The sequence below is a fragment of the Saimiri boliviensis genome, chromosome 1, assembly GCF_048565385.1.
Source record: "Saimiri boliviensis isolate mSaiBol1 chromosome 1, mSaiBol1.pri, whole genome shotgun sequence".
In the NCBI taxonomy this organism is placed as follows: Eukaryota; Metazoa; Chordata; class Mammalia; order Primates; family Cebidae; genus Saimiri; species Saimiri boliviensis.
This window is the reverse complement of record NC_133449.1, coordinates 19768750-19784754: the sequence shown is the minus strand read 5'-3', so window position 1 is coordinate 19784754 and position 16005 is coordinate 19768750. Positions and strand designations below refer to the sequence as shown.

At 35.9% G+C, this 16005-nt stretch overlaps 1 protein-coding gene across 22 annotated transcripts in view; it reads left to right on the top strand.

The window, feature by feature from the left end:
• The window catches only part of PUM2 (pumilio RNA binding family member 2), a 115516-nt gene that overhangs the window by 66965 nt on the left and 32546 nt on the right, over nt 1-16005 (top strand). For 14 of the 22 annotated variants that reach the window (XM_074394457.1, XM_074394453.1, XM_074394448.1 and 11 more), the window contains 3 exons: nt 8157-8300; nt 8414-8704; nt 12837-13073. In XM_074394457.1, coding sequence (XP_074250558.1) covers nt 8157-8300; nt 8414-8704; nt 12837-13073 — 672 coding nt within the window. The remainder of the gene's footprint in view (nt 1-8156; nt 8301-8413; nt 8705-12836; nt 13074-16005) is intronic. The other 8 variants (XM_074394503.1, XM_074394500.1, XM_074394494.1 and 5 more) reach the window with 1 other exon arrangement.

Genomic DNA, 16005 nt, shown 5'->3' with positions numbered 1-16005 from the left:
AAAATAATGACTTGCATGATTGGGAGTTTCTTTTATATATTAAGTACTTGTAAATACTTTGGCATGTTGTTTGAAGGATTTCTATTTCAATTACATTCATTCTGTTTTCTCTGGAATTCTCTAAGATCTGAATTTATCATCTTGTCTGGTTCACCAGATAAAGAGAAGATTTTCATCCTGCTGTCCCTGAAATACAAATGATAGTAGACTGGGTGGCATTCTCATTATTTTACTTTTTATACCCCAGCCGTATGTTTTTTATACCCCTGGACTCTACTGTCATGGAGTCATTGTGGATTAAAGACGTTGGCAAAAGCAGATTTTTGAGAAATAGACTGTGAAGCTGAAATTGTTTTAGGCACTTGGAGGTTGGGCTGAAAAGAAGTGAGCTGGGAGTTTTTGAGGACCACTAAGACCATTTTGGGTTCTTAGGCTTTAGCAATATGTAGAATGGGAAAAGGAGTTATGGAGTACAACAGTTTTTCCCTGCTTAACTTCCTCTGTAGAACCTGGAATTAAGAGAGTGCCTCTGGCCTCTATGTATTTGCTGTGTCCTGTAACTGTCATTGATCCTCCTAGGCTCTTGATGCTTGCCCTGTTAACTCATTTCTTATAAAATACTTTTGCTCTTTTATATTCAGCTCATAGTCTTATTTCTTCTTTTCTTTTCTTTTTTGAGATGGAGTCTTGCTCTGTCACCCAGGCTAGAGTGCAGTGGTGCAATCTTGGCTTACTGCAACCTCTGCCTCCTGAGTTCAAGCAGTTCTTGGGCCATAATGTGATCTCAGTTCACTGCAACCTCTGCCTCCTGAGTTCAAGCAATTCTTTTGCCTCAGCCTCCCTAGTAGCTGGGAATACAGGGGCATGCCACCACGATAGCTAATTTTTGTATTTTTTCTAGGGAGAGGGCTTCACCATGTTGGCCAGGCTGATCTCAAACGCCTGACCTCAAGTGATCCACCTGTTTCGGCCTCTCAAAGTTCTGGGATTTGAGTCACTGCACAAATAAAATCAAAGTATTTTGTTCTTAATTTCATCAATGTCAATCTTAGAATTTAGTTTTATATTCATATTTCTTCTTTATATTCTCTGAGAAAGCTCTTTTTCCTTTCTCTTTTGCTGCTGTTCAATAGTGAATTCTGTTAATAATTATAGAAAAAAGCAACCTTTTCTATGTTTGTCTAAAAACGGTTGATTGTATCTTTTTAGTGATGATAAAAATAGGTAATACATGTCTTAAAGTGTATTACTTAATCTTTTGAGCCACAACCTTTAGCTTTTTTAGAAATACAAACGTAAAAACCACTCATAAGAAGGACCTTACTAGAATTTATATTTGTATGTTTCAGTGACTTTTGGGCTGTTCACATGATCCCCTCACACTAAAATTTTCTTTGATGCCTTCTTTTTTTTTGTATTTTTAGTAGAGATGGAGTTTCACCATGTTGGCCAGGATGGTCTCAATCTCTTGACCTCATGATCCGCCCGCCTCCCAAAGTGCTGGGATTACAGGCGTGGGCGACCGCACCCTGCCGATGCCTTCTTTACTTCATTCTGCCTAGGCTGTGAGGATAAAATAATTCTCCTCCTTTTCCGTATCCAAATAGTTACATAGTTATAAAGCTAATGTATATACTAAAAAGCTCTCAATTGAGAAAATTAATGTTTCTTCAGGTCTCATACTTTAACTCTTCTTTGTAGCTTTCTTCAGTGCTTTATCAGATCCCTAGTTACTATCCTGTACTTAACTCTTCCGCTTTATCTGTGTGCTGTTGTTTTTCCATCTTGAATGTTCAGTCTTTCCCCTCTTCCCTTCACCCACTGTGCTATTCTGCCTGTTCATCCTAAAAAGCTTTATCTCTACTGTGCTTCTCTCATGGGCTGCTTGTCAGAATTTATACTCTACCCCATACCTTTTTAAAATTCTGCCTCTCTTTGTAGTATCTCTGCTATAAGTTAGTGACAGTTACAAAGTATAATTTCCACTGTATCTTTTTTTTTTTTGCTCAGTCTGTTGACCACGTCCAACTCTTTGTAGTTCCCTTCTGCTGAGTGGTATTTCACTCATAGCCTTTTCACCTCTCATTGCTTTTTTATTAGTCTCTTCTTCCTCTGTATATCCTTAAGTATGAAAGACAGTCTGGCTTAATGGTAATGGTTAGCTTCCTTAGAGTCAATTTGCTGTATTTCCACCATATAGCTGTTGTGTAACCATGACCAATTTATTTTCCTCTTTCAATTTTGGTTTCAGTATTGGAAAATGAAGGTACTTAACATTTTATTTCTTAGGAGAGTATATTTGCCTTAATCCTTTCAAGTATCATCCCTGTGAGTTTACATCTGCATCTTGCATTTTTTTTCTGAATATCTAATACATGTCTGTCCTTGTACCACACGTTTCCACTTATATGTTGCAGGCATTCCTCAAATTGAAAATGTCAGAAAATGAACTCATATTTCCAAATTTTCCTGTTTACTGTTTATCCTGTTTCACTTTACTGTTCTCTAGAACTAGAAACTCTTAGCCTCAACCTCAAAGTTATCTTTAACTATTTGTTTTCTCCTGCACCTCTGCATCCAGTAACTTGCCAATTCTCTACCATTCTGTCTCATGGTCATTTTTATTTTTATAGAGATGGTGTCCATAGCCAGACTAATCTTGAACTCCTGGCTTCAAGCAATTCTCCTGCCTTGGCCTCCCAAAATGCTGGGATTATAGGCCTACCATATCTCTTGAATTCCTTAGAAGTCCTTTGCTTTAATGCACTAGACTGTATACTGTTATCCAAACATACTGTACACTTCTGTGCCTCCAGTCCTAGTTTACGTTCATTTTTTTTTTTTTTACTTAAAATACTCCTTTATAAATTTTAAACAAAATTGGTGTATATAATTTTTGCTTTTTAAAAATCCAGTTTTATAAACATTTTGTGATTAACTATCCTTCTCGTCTTTTAATATGGTCCCTTTGATGAAGCTTTTCTAGATCTTTCCCAGTGCTCATTCATTGATAGTTACTCCCTTGTCTGCCCTCTTTGGCATGTTACTCGAACCTTTCTTTACTACTACTGTCTGCCTTGCATTTCATTGAGTTGTTTGTGGTTTATTTTCACCGTTCTACAACACTTATTTTAAAGTGGTTGTAGATAGGAAATGTTTTAAAGGTAGAGTTTTGTTTCTCTGCAGGGAAGTTGTTAGATCTGTCATATGTTAAAGTAAATGACATTTTAGAATTAAGAAGGGGGGTTGTTTCCTCCTCTGCTAGATTGCACAGTTCTTGAGTATGAGAACTATGTTTTTTGTATGCATTTTTTTTTTTCAATTCCCCATGTCTTGTCTTTTCATATCATTCTTTCCCACCTCTTTTTTTTTCCTTTTCCCACTCTTCTTACATTCCCCTAACCAGTCACAGACTTTCTCAGTAACAAAAAGATAATTCTGATGAGATCAGGCCCAGATAGAGTTGTATGACCACAGACAAAAAGATAATTCAGTGGAAATTAGCAACTTTTGAAGGAATTCTAGTGAAAATGCTACATAAACTTGTGGATTAGAACGAAAACAGAGGCCGAGTGCGGTGGCTCCAGCCTGTAATCCCAGCACTTTGGGAGGCTGAGGCGGGTGGATCACGAGGTCAAGAGATCGAGACCATCCTAGTCAACATGGTGAAACCCCGTCTCTGCTAAAAATACAAAAAAGTAGCTGGGCATGGTGGTGCGTGCCTGTAATCCGAGCTACTCAGGAGGCTGAGGCAGGAGAATTGCCTGAACCCAGGAGGCGGAGGTTGCGGTGAGCCGAGATTGCGCCATTGCACTCCAGCCTGGGTAACAAGAGCGAAACTCTGTCTCAAAAAAAAAAAATGAAAACAGAACATAGAGAATATGTAGGTTCTAATGATTACATTAGAAAATTAGAAAGACCGAAAATTTATGAGCTAAGCATTTATCCAGAAACTCTAAAAAGAAGAGAATAAAACCAAAGAATGTAAAAGGAAGCAAATAATAAAAATAGGAGAGCTGGTATGAGTAAAATAGAGAATAAACAGAATGATTAATTATCCCAGGAATTACTTTGAAAAGACAATGGAGTTGACAACCTCAGAGACTCATCAAAAAAGAGAAGGCATAAATAACCAATAACAGGAAAATTAAGCTATCATTAGCTATTAGGAACAATCTCACGTTAGTAAATTAGAAAATGTAGACTGGATAAATTATGATGTCTTATCTTTATCATAAATAGAAAGTCTGTTCTTATCTTATGCCAAAAAATAGGGGGAATCCTTGACTTCCTTTTTTCTCCCATCCCAGATCTAATCTTAGCACATCTTGAGGGCTCTCCAAATTCAGTTACCCTTCTGCCGCCACTTCTCTTTTGATTTAGTCCTCATTACTTCTCCCCTGGATTAGCATTCCATCAGGGTTCTCACATATCTTCTTGTCTCTCTTTTCTCCCTTATGGAGTCCACTCTCTACACAGTAACTTGAGTGTAAGAAAAGTCAAGGTAACTCACTCCTTTCCTCAAAACTCTAATGGTTTCCTGCCTGAAGTCAGAATAAAGGCTCAAGTTATTGGACCGTGTGCGGTGCATCACGGTTGTAATCCCAGCACTTTGGGAGGCTGAGGTTGGTGGATCATGAAGTCAGGAGTTCAAGACCAGCCTGGCCAACATGGTGAAACCCTGTCTTTATTTAAAAAAATAAAAATAAAAAAATTAGCCAGGTGTGGTGGCATGTACCTGTGATCTCAGCTACTAGGGAGGCTGAGGCAGGAGAATAGTTTGAACCTATGAGATGGAGGTTGCAGTGAGCCATGAACATGCCACTGCACTCCAACCTGGGCAACAGAGCAAGACTCCATCTCAGACAAATTTTAAAAAGCTCAAGGTATTCTAGTGACCTGTAAGGATCTGGCCCCTTGTTGCCTGTCTTACTCTTCACTCCATGTCTCTTTCAGTCGTACTGGCTTATTTTCTATTTTCTCTGTTGGAGATATCTTCCTACAGATACATGCTTGACTAATTCTCTGTTTCTTCAGATTTTTTTCTCATATGCCATCTTGTTATAGAGATTCTTCATAATCCTCAGCTTCAAATTATTAACACTCTTGTCATTGCCCAATATCTTCTATCCACTTTCTCTGATATTTCTCTCCTTTTAATATGTAAAACTGTCTAACTTATCTTTTTACTTGTTTTTTATTTGTCTCACTTGGAACAGAAAATAATCTCAAGAATAAAGATATTATTCCCTGCTTTATCCCAGTACTTAGAATAGTGCCTGGCGTGTGGTAGCCACTTGATAAATATTTGTCAAATGGATGAATTTGTGAAAAATTAAGCTAAATACAGAATGAGAGTGAGAAAGAATATCATTCTGTGACAAAGGAACAGAATACACCTGTACTGAGGGGAAGTTTGGTACCTCTGTGCTGAGGGGAAGCGTGGTACCTCTGAGGAGTTTGAACCCTCGTTTTTCCCAAAACATAAAAGCTACGAGAATACCAGTAGAAAGACAGCCAGGAACCAACCAGGTCGCGTTGTGGGCTATATTCAGAGTTTTGCTTTTCATTTCAAACCCTTTGGAAGGTTTGGAGTGAGAGTGTGGATTGATACCTTTGACTATCAATCTTACACCACAGTCTTTGTGGAGAGTGTGTTACAGACATGGGACAGAAGAGCAAGGGCAGACCATATAATATGATTGGATAGGAAAGTAGCCATCAAGAGAATGGATGGATTTGAGAAAGATTTAGAAGGTAAAGAATGGGTCTTCAGAGATGAGCTGACTATGGGATGTTTCCTATCTGGTAATTTATATATGCTTTTTAGTTAAGTAGCAGTTAAGTGCTGTTTGATTCATCAGGAGAGTGTTTATAGCCATATGTCCGAATGGATTTACTTTTATTTTTAATTCAAATTCACATGTTAAGTAAATGACAATGTTTTTGAATAAGAATGTTTTCTGTGTGTCTTGGATTTAGGACTATACCACATATACCAGTTAAGACTATTGACTGGTAGGTATGTCTTGACATTTACTAGTAATGTAGATGTCTTATTAGCAATGTGCTAAGGCTTATTCTTCGTCAGAATTCTTGTATTTACTAAAAATAAGCTTTGCATGTGAAAGTGTCAATCTTATAGTTGAATTGTTTATCTGAGCACTGTTTATTATATTTGAACTGAAGTTAGCCTACTATGTTTAAAGGCAATAAAATGTTCATGCTGCATTATCACTCATTTTACTGTACTCTCACTTCTGCATAGAATTACCAAAATAAGACTTAAAAATTGATGTTAGGATGTATTTCAATATAGTCTGTGTTTTTAAAAACTTCTTAAAGGGCCAGCCACATATGGGAGGCTGAGGCCGGGGAGCATCACTGGCCCAGGACTAAAAGACTAGGCTAGGCAGCATAGTGAGGCCCTATTTCTATGGAAAATAAAAAGAAATTAGCCAGGCCTCATGGCATGTACCTGTAGTCCCAGCCATTTAGGATGCTGAATCATGGGAGTAAGATCATGTAAGCCCAGGAGTTCAAGGCAGCAGTGAGCTATGATTATGCCACTGTGCTCCAGCCTGGACAACAGAGCAAGACACCACTCTTTATAAGGGAAAAAAGTCACTGCCAAAACATTTTTTGCTGATAGTTGTAAGGTTATTGAGCCTCAGTTTTTGTCGCTTTATAAGGCAGCCCTTCTCAACTGAGTTCCAGAAAAGAGTAAAGCCTGATTCTTATTGCTCTAAAGTATCCACAGTGTATATAGTTAACTCCTCCTGTGATTCCAGAGTGGTTCTTGTTATATACCATCCTTGGGAGAATTAACAAAATACTCACAAATCATTTTCTGTGTTTTTGGTTCAACATTTTGAATCTCCATTGAGAAAGGCTGTTAAGAAGTTAACTTTATTCTGCACTAGTTGGGAAGAATGCAGATTTACCTGCCTTGTGCTTAAGGCTACAGTAAAACTAAATTTAATTTAATTAAAAATCACACTGTAGTGTAAACTCTAGCTTGATAATCTTCACAAATAGAATATTTGGTTTAAGTTTTTACAAATGAAAATCTAAGGGAATGCTGACAATGAAGCACTTGGTTTTCAACTTTAATGAAGTTGCATAGTAAACATTTCTTACAGTGTTCTACCTCGCTATTCCCAGTGTTTTGTTTTTTTTTTTAAATTAATTATTTATTTATTTTGAGACGGAGTTTCACTCCTGTTGCCCATGCTGGAGTGCCATGGTGCCATCTCAGCTCACCGCAACCTCTGCTTCCCGGGTTCAAGTGATTCTCCTGCCTCAGCCCCACTAGAGCTGGAATTACAGGCATGTGCCACCATACCCAGACAGTTTTTTTTTTTTTTTGAGATGGAATTTTGCTCTTGTTACCCAGGCTGGAGTACAATGGCGCAATCTCGGCTCACCACAACCTCCGCCTCCTGGGTTCAGGCAATTCTCCTGTCTCAGCCTCCTGAGTAGCTGGGATTACAGGCACGCGCCACCATGCCCAGCTAATGTTTTGTATTTTTAGTAGAGACGGGGTTTCACCTTGTTGACCAGGATGGTCTCGAGCTCTTGACCTCGTGATCCACCCGCCTCAGCCGCCCAAAGTGCTGGGATTACAGGCTTGAGCCACCGCGCCCGGCCAGTTTTTGTATTTTTAATAGAAACGGGTGTTCACCATGTTGGCCAGGCTGGTCTTGAATTCCCAACCTCAGGTGATCCACCCACCTGAGCACGAATCCCAAAGTGCTGGGATTACAGGCTTGAGCCACCGCACCTGGCCTAACTCCCAGTTTTTTTTTAATCCATCCTCTTCAAAGAACTGACTAAATGGTGATTTTTTTTTTCTCTAATATCAGCCCTTCATTCATAGCCTGTAGTTTCTATGTAAAGGAAAATAACTCTTCATTTTGTGGCCCCTAAGTAAAATTTAGAGAAAAAATGTTTATTGACATTCTATTACTTTCTTATACATTTAGTAAGATCTCATCAAATGTGTTGCTTTGCATATATTAACTAAGGATATTATAGTAATAGTATAAATAGCTGTGTTTTCTAGTTGACAAAAACACAAATGCAGGGAAAAATAAATATGCGTATTTTTATAATAAGTGCTTTCATTAGTAAACATTTATTTTAATGTTATTTAGGCTATCAAGTACTAGCTCCAACTGCCTATTATGATCAGACTGGTGCCTTAGTGGTTGGCCCTGGAGCAAGGACTGGCCTTGGAGCTCCAGTTCGATTAATGGCTCCAACACCTGTTTTAATTAGTTCAGCGGCAGCACAAGCTGGTATGTATAACTGACATTTTTAGGATAAATTTTTTCTGATGTTGAGATATGATTTTTAAAATACAGAATAATTTTCTGGGCGGTTTAAAGAAGTATCGAAATTTATTTTACAGCAGCAGCAGCAGCAGCTGGAGGAACTGCAAGTAGCCTTACAGGCAGCACAAATGGTCTGTTTCGGCCAATTGGCACTCAGCCACCACAGCAGCAGCAGCAACAACAGCAGCCAAGCACTAATCTGCAATCTAATTCATTTTATGGAAGTAGTTCTTTGACTAATAGCTCCCAGAGTAGTTCTTTATTTTCTCATGGACCTGGTCAACCTGGAAGTACATCTCTTGGCTTTGGAAGTGGTAACTCTTTGGGTGCTGCTATAGGCTCAGCCCTCAGTGGATTTGGGTCATCAGGTAAGTTTGTTTTTATCACACGTGTGTACTCTGCTAAGTGGAAGGAGGTATATGAGTGTGTTTAACTTTAAAATAAGCAATAATCGCATGTAGTTTAGGAAGGACAGGAATAAAATACCAGACTACTGGTTTAATTTTGTAGGGAAAAAAAAATCCTGCAAGTTCTTCTCAACACTTACACGGGCAGCCCATTCTTTACTCGTATATAATACATTTCCTTTTTCCCCTGGCTCTAGGAACTGATTACCATAATTTTTGTTTTAGTAAGGTTTATTTGAGTCAATATATTATTTACTAATTATTAGCTCATTTTCATTCACTACATAATGTTTGTGGAGGTAAATATTTTGCCATCTTAAATTTTTGGTATTTTAAAGCAGTTATCTTTGTGTGCTTATTAGATGGTTTATTCTTATTAAATTCTGGTAGTTTGTTAGCTTTTAATTTGGCGTGATATAAAAAATACATATGTATATGTGTAAATAATGGAATGTTCTAGACAGAATCCCCTAAGAAACTACCAGTATGGTTATCTTTTTTTGGATTAAATAAGTTAGCCTTTGTCACTAGAAATCTACTGAAAAAGGTGTCTATTCATGTATCTTAGCTTTATGTAATAACACTTAAGAAATCAAAATTTTAAATAACTTCACAAAATAGATAATTGACCCACTCAAACTGGTTCCTAGATCTTGTAATAGAGGAACCAAGTGAAATCGAAAGACGCCCACGTTGACTTCTTGTTGATAACACGTGGTATGTTCTGTGAGGTTTCCACAGTACTCGGGAAACAGGGATAAAACAGCTGACCCAGTTCTAGTGGTGCATTTGGCAGCCTTTTCTTCATGAGGTTAGGGCTATTTGGACCCCAAGAGATTTTGTTTCTGTAACATAACTTGCCACAATCCTTAATATCTGTTTCTCATCTCTTTTCCTACCACATCAAGTTATATTATTTTCTGGTGTGGAAAATGGCAGAACTAACACATGCCAGGCATTATTAACAATGCTAGCCAGTTTTCTAAGGGAGTGTCTTCTGAACTTTTATCATTCATATATACAGGAAGGATGGTCTAGAACAGCCATAAACTTTTAGATACAGAATCTTTTTTCATTTATTATAATGAAATACAATAAGCAAATGTCATACTTGACTGACTTAAAATTATATAAATACTGTGCATAAGAGCTTCTGTGGGAAAATCAGTGAACATGGGGATTGTTAAATCTTTTTTGTACTTGAGTTTTTTTCATTGCTTTTGGAGTTTTGTATCTCTGTCCACCTCATGCGCTCCCATAGAGCTCATTCCTTGTTTCTAACACAATTGGAACATTTACTCCGAAGAATCCTAAATATTCTGAGAAAAACTGAAAGAACAAGTAACATAAAAGAACAAACTTGTGGAAATAGTTTCTAAACTATAAATGATAGGCCCTAACTAATCCAGAAAAAAGCATTGATTAAACCCCATGTTTCCTTTCTCACATAGTATGTCACTGATGGTCTGATGCAGATTTCTAAACTCCTACTCAATTCTTTCAGATTGTCATTTGTTTCTTAGTTAAGGCTGTTTTTTCCCTTTAAGGAACTGATTGACATGAATATTTTGTCTCCACAGATGCCCTGTTTGCCCAAAACTAACCTTCACACCTCCATTATTTACAAGCGTGGCTTATAATTCTGACTCCAATCTGTATAAGCTTCATTTTACCTTGCTTTAGAGAGCATTAGTGATGGCCATCCCTAAATGCCAGTGAAGAGTCCATCATCTCCTTCCTCTTTGGCATTTTGTGGGAGTTTATTCAAGTGCTATGTATACGGACTCTTAATTGCTCATGGCCTTTTCACATTATGACAATTACATACTTACATGAGATCTAAAACATAATATGGTTGTGTGCCTGTATACACATATACGAGTAACATACACTGTCATTCTCGTACCTCTATGATGAAATTATTAATATTTAACAGTGTTAAATACCCCATTTTATGATATAGTTGGCCAGGAAGCCTAACCATTGTAACATATAATTAAATCATCTTTTCTATGACCTGTTATTTTTTTAAAGTGCTGTTACAATTGTAAGTTTGCCTTTTTACACAGTCAGTGAATGATTAGCAGTCTGTCTAGCCTCTTAGATATTTAAAGTACACTTTGTTTCATATCTCAAGTCATATTTTTGGAGATAATTTAGGCATATAGTAAAACTTAAAGAGCCAGCTTCTTTATGTTTAAGGTTATTTCTGAATTATTTTTAAATGTTTGGCTTGGCTTTTCCTTTTTGGAGGAAAATAATATTGCATGTGTCAAAACTGGTTTCTTGGATTATTTGTCAAGGGAATAATAATGTTGCTGCTCTCATTAGAGAGCTGTTGTCTTTTTCATTGTCAAATTGTTTTCTAAAATAAATAGGGATTTAAAATGTAGCCATATTTTAGAAAAATCACTTTGACAGTGTCCTTTTAAATTAGCATAGTTAATGTAGCATACATTGCCAGTTTTGCCAAAACCAACTCAAAAACAGCTGTTTATTACATGTGTTTATAATTTATTTTTGCTATAAAAATACATACAGACACCTAGTATTTTCTTACTGTGATACCTTAAAATGTAAAATTTCCAACAAAACATGGTCAGTCTCAGAAACTGCATTGGCTGGTGTAAAAGGTTGAATAGCATTATAATCTTTCCTAATGTGGTAGCATAAACCTGGATTTTTTACCCCTTTATAGAATTTTGAATTTGCCAAAACCAACGTAATTAAGTTTTCTGTCTGTATTATGCTCTTACCTTGATGTACTCTCCTTAATTTTTTTCTTTGTACTATCTATGACCTACTTATATATGACTTGTGATTAAATAAGATTTAATAGAAACTTACAAATTCCTTGAAAAGCTTTGCCATATTGGTCCGAATATAGAGCTTGTCATTTAAAAATTTGTTTGGCAGGTTCAGAAATGTAGTTTGAAAAAAAGAAACCCTCCAAAGCCCAACCAAAAAAAAAAAAAAAAAGAAAATAAGAAATGTAGTTTGAAATTCTCTTAGATGTAAAAGTTATTCCATTAAAGAGGCTAGTGCCTTAGAAATAGGGAGGAAACATAGTTGAATATATGGGCTTTAAATGAGACTTGAGAACTAGAGTTTTGGATAGTCCTTATAGATGCATGCTATGGAATTTGATTATCCAGACACAACAGCCAGATCTTGATTAGCTCTTCTGAGCATGTATAGCTCATCAAGACCTACATGGCCTTTATTTTCTGCTCTATAAAAGGAAGAAGGATTAGAAATAATAGTTAAATTTGGCATTAAGTAAAAATTTGGTATGCAGTATATTAAGGGATATGAGGTAAGAGAAATTGTTTATTATCTAACGACAAAAACCTGATCAGCCTTGAGTAAGGGACTGAGGGGGCATTAGTGGCATCTTCGGAATAGAAGTCTTGTGGGATAAGTGATGTCTTTGATTTGTAACAGTTGAGAGCTATTAATTTTCTAAAAGAAAGTTTAGTTATTTGTAATGTAGTTGGAGAACAAGGGAAAATGTGTAGTGTGAAAAATACTGTGGAGTTAGCTGCTATCTGTATTTCACAACTGATTAATATTCGGGCCAATATGGACTTAAAGGGCTATGTTTTGAACACAGCTAGAAGACAAATGTGAATGGTGAAGGAAATGTACTAATATTTTATTTATTTGTGTAATATTTTCTTGGCATTGAGTTAAAGTCTAAGAAGCAGGTTCCAAAGATTAGGATACTACCAGAATTTAAACTGAATGAAATTTAATCTCTAGCATGTCCTAATGCAGACAACTTGCAATTCCAGGGTTTATAAATCATACCAGGGTATTAAAGCACAGTAATCATATGTGTCAGTGGTAAATATGTGTGAAATAATGAAACATATGACTGCTCTGTTATGTATTTGGTTCTTTATTGGGGTGCATTTATACCCTTTTATGATTAATAAGTTAGTATATATAGTTATCACAGTAATTATCTTCTCCAGAATGTTTCTAAAAATAATTATTGTGATCACTTCTGTTATTGCCCAGCGAGAGTTGGGGATAGGTTTTATTCAGTTAACACTGTATGTAATTAGGGTTTTTTTTATTTCTTCTTCAGTTGGCAGTTCTGCAAGTAGTAGTGCCACAAGGAGAGAGTCTCTATCTACTAGCTCTGACTTGTACAAAAGATCTAGTAGCAGCCTAGCACCCATAGGGCAACCATTTTACAATAGTCTGGGATTTTCCTCCTCTCCAAGTCCAATAGGCATGCCTCTGCCAAGCCAAACTCCAGGACATTCACTTACGCCACCGCCATCACTTTCATCACATGGATCCTCATCCAGTTTGCATTTAGGTAAAAAAAAAAACAAAACCCTTTTTATTTGTATGTATACATGTATGTGTGTTTGTGTGTGTGTTTATAATATATGTAAAATATTTAATGTTGGATAAAACATGCCAAATTGCTTTTGCTTTTAGATATTAGCCTTTTGAAAAAGTTCTACTTTCCTGAAAATTCAAAGTGAGGGTCTAATGTACAATAAGGTAAAGACCCCCTATTGTTTCTTATGTTTCTTTTATGAAATATAATGGTGTGTTTTTTTCTTGTCTGTGCTTTTGATTTGTGTGTTTTAGAGCATCTGAAAAGTCAACTATTTAAACATGATAGTGAAAGAGAAATTTCACTATCAAAAGATTTGTACACCATAAGAAAAGCATTAGTTACATAGCTACTGAACTAGGTTAGTACACTGGTTTTTGCTTTGGTCTTTTAATGCCTGGCCATTTTATCAGAGAGTTATTTCAGTGGATTTGAATTTAGTATATTTGTGACTTAAGGAAGCTTATGGGCTTGGGCCATATACTTCTCTTACTTTTGGATATGTTAAAGAAAAAAAATGTTTTGGGCTTGTTGTACCCCTGAAGTTGGAGCATTGAGAACTTTGTTTATATTTGTATATTAAAATTGTTCCTATTCCCAAATTATTAAATTGGTGGTCACCTTGTTTCACTCTCCAGGATGTATTTATCCATGTAGATAATACGTTTTGAAGGGTTTTCGACATCAGAGGCTGTGTATGAATCCCTGTCTTGTCAAAGAAATTATTTTTTTAAAACTTTATTTTGAATTTTTATAATTTTAGTTATTCAGTTGAAACTGAGGGATTCTATTGCCAACTTTTATGTGTTTGGAAAGATTTAAATTAGCTTACGTTTTGAAAAGTATTGCTACTTTAAGCAGATGTACTGAAAGTTAGTGGTTATATTTGACTGCCCCCTCAATTATGTGGGTATAGCTTAAAAAAAAAAAAACTCATTAATACAATAAATTGCCATGTAACAAAGGTATCTGTTGCAATGTTCATTTTGATTTACATTATTGCACAGTGGGCTAGATTTCTTTTTTAATGATTCTGATCCTTCACCCCAAATTCTGGGCCTTTGCTGATTTTGGGGATACTGAACATATTCAACCAATTAATTTATTCAAATGGAGACCTAAGATCCACTTTGTAGCACTAAGTATATAGATATACTAATCTTTAGCCTAATACCTTTCTCCATTTATCAATTTTTAGTCACAGGAGCTGCTTAGCTCCTGATTTCTGTTACTACTGCTCAGGCATCCCCCCCCTCCCCCCAATAAGACATGCCTATGAAATGGACACAAAAATTTGGAACATAACAAACCTAAGATTAGATCTATCATAATAGTTTTCTGTTTTATTGTTAAGATTTTATTTGTCCTGTCCTGTCATCTTTTCATGGGTAAGTTTCAGATCAGATTCTTGTTCAATTTTTACTGCTGTGTTGTGCCTTAGTGCCTGTATAAATGGCAGTAAATATGGTTCTACATAGTGTACTTAGAAATTGGATAGAAATGACTTTTTAGATGTCTCTATGATTAAACAGCAGTCTAGATATGCTTCTCTGCCTTTTTTTAGATAGTAAGGAAACCAGCCTAGTAACAGATGTTTCGGGAAGGAATTCTGGTCAATTGTGGGAAATAATCAACACTGGGCCAGCAGTTCTGTGTTACAGACTAACATAGCTTCAGCATGAAATCTGATATTTTAATACACCTCTGATTGGAATTAGTAATTATCTGTGTTATTTTCTTTTTGCGACCCCCAGTTTCCCATAGGTTGACTGGCAACATTGTTAACAACAAATAGACTCATACCAGGTTGAAAGTAACTTATGAAGGAGTTCATAAATTTTCTCTTTGCATACTGTTCATGGAAACAGTTTACTCTGCACTTCCCTGTGAATGAATCATGATGCAAGGCTTTCATGCTATCCCATCAAAAAAAATATGTATTTTAATTACGTATCCATAAAGTGGATTTCTTTATGAATCAAGTCTCAGGGCTGATGGTATAAAATACCTATGGAAATGGAATTTGCATATTTTTAAAGTAATTTTACGGAGCTAACATATCAAGAATATGAAATCATAAGATAGAGATAAGTGCTCTAAATTCTCATTAGAACTGGTTAGAATTAATTCCAGGTTATATTCCTGGGAGATTTTATTTTAAGATGTGAATGTTAAAACCATTACAGTTTCCTGTAAGGCTTGAGATCTGCATTCCCAAAGTTGTTCCTTTGTTAGTGTTAGCTATTTGAGATTCACAGAAAATGCCTAATAGCAAGATTCTGTGCTATCTTTCAAAAGAAAAGTTTTCGTTTTTTAAGGTAGTAGGCATTTAACTTACTGACTAGTAAATCACTCTTTGATTGAAGTGTAAGAATTTCAATGCATAGTTTTGGGGTGTTGATTTTTTTATAAAAACCTAAAATACTTGTTCAGATTTGCAAATCTGTTGCTTACTCAAATATATTAAAGTTAGATGCATGAAAAAATAATTTTATTTTTTCATTTTTTATTGTGTAATATGATTCTAAACAACTAATGTATATCATACATTTTTAAATGATTTCTTATTAACGCTAATCTCCCTAATTGACTTAAGTGTCTTTAACAACTGTTTCATTTGAATCACAGTCGAAATGATGTTCATACATTGCATTTGTTTGATGTGTCTTTTAATGTGTAATTGTTTGTTCTTCATCTTCTTTTCCCCCTTCCATTTAAAATTTGATGAAGAAACTTTGTTGATTTTCCCACACTTGATTTTACTGATTGCTTCCCCATAGTGGTATTTAAAATGTTCCTATATCTCTTTTCTGTAAAGTGGAATTCAATCTAGAGGCTTTGTCCGATAGTTTATGGGTTGGTTGGTTTATTTTCACAACGTGGGGTTCCTTTACTTTTTGTTACA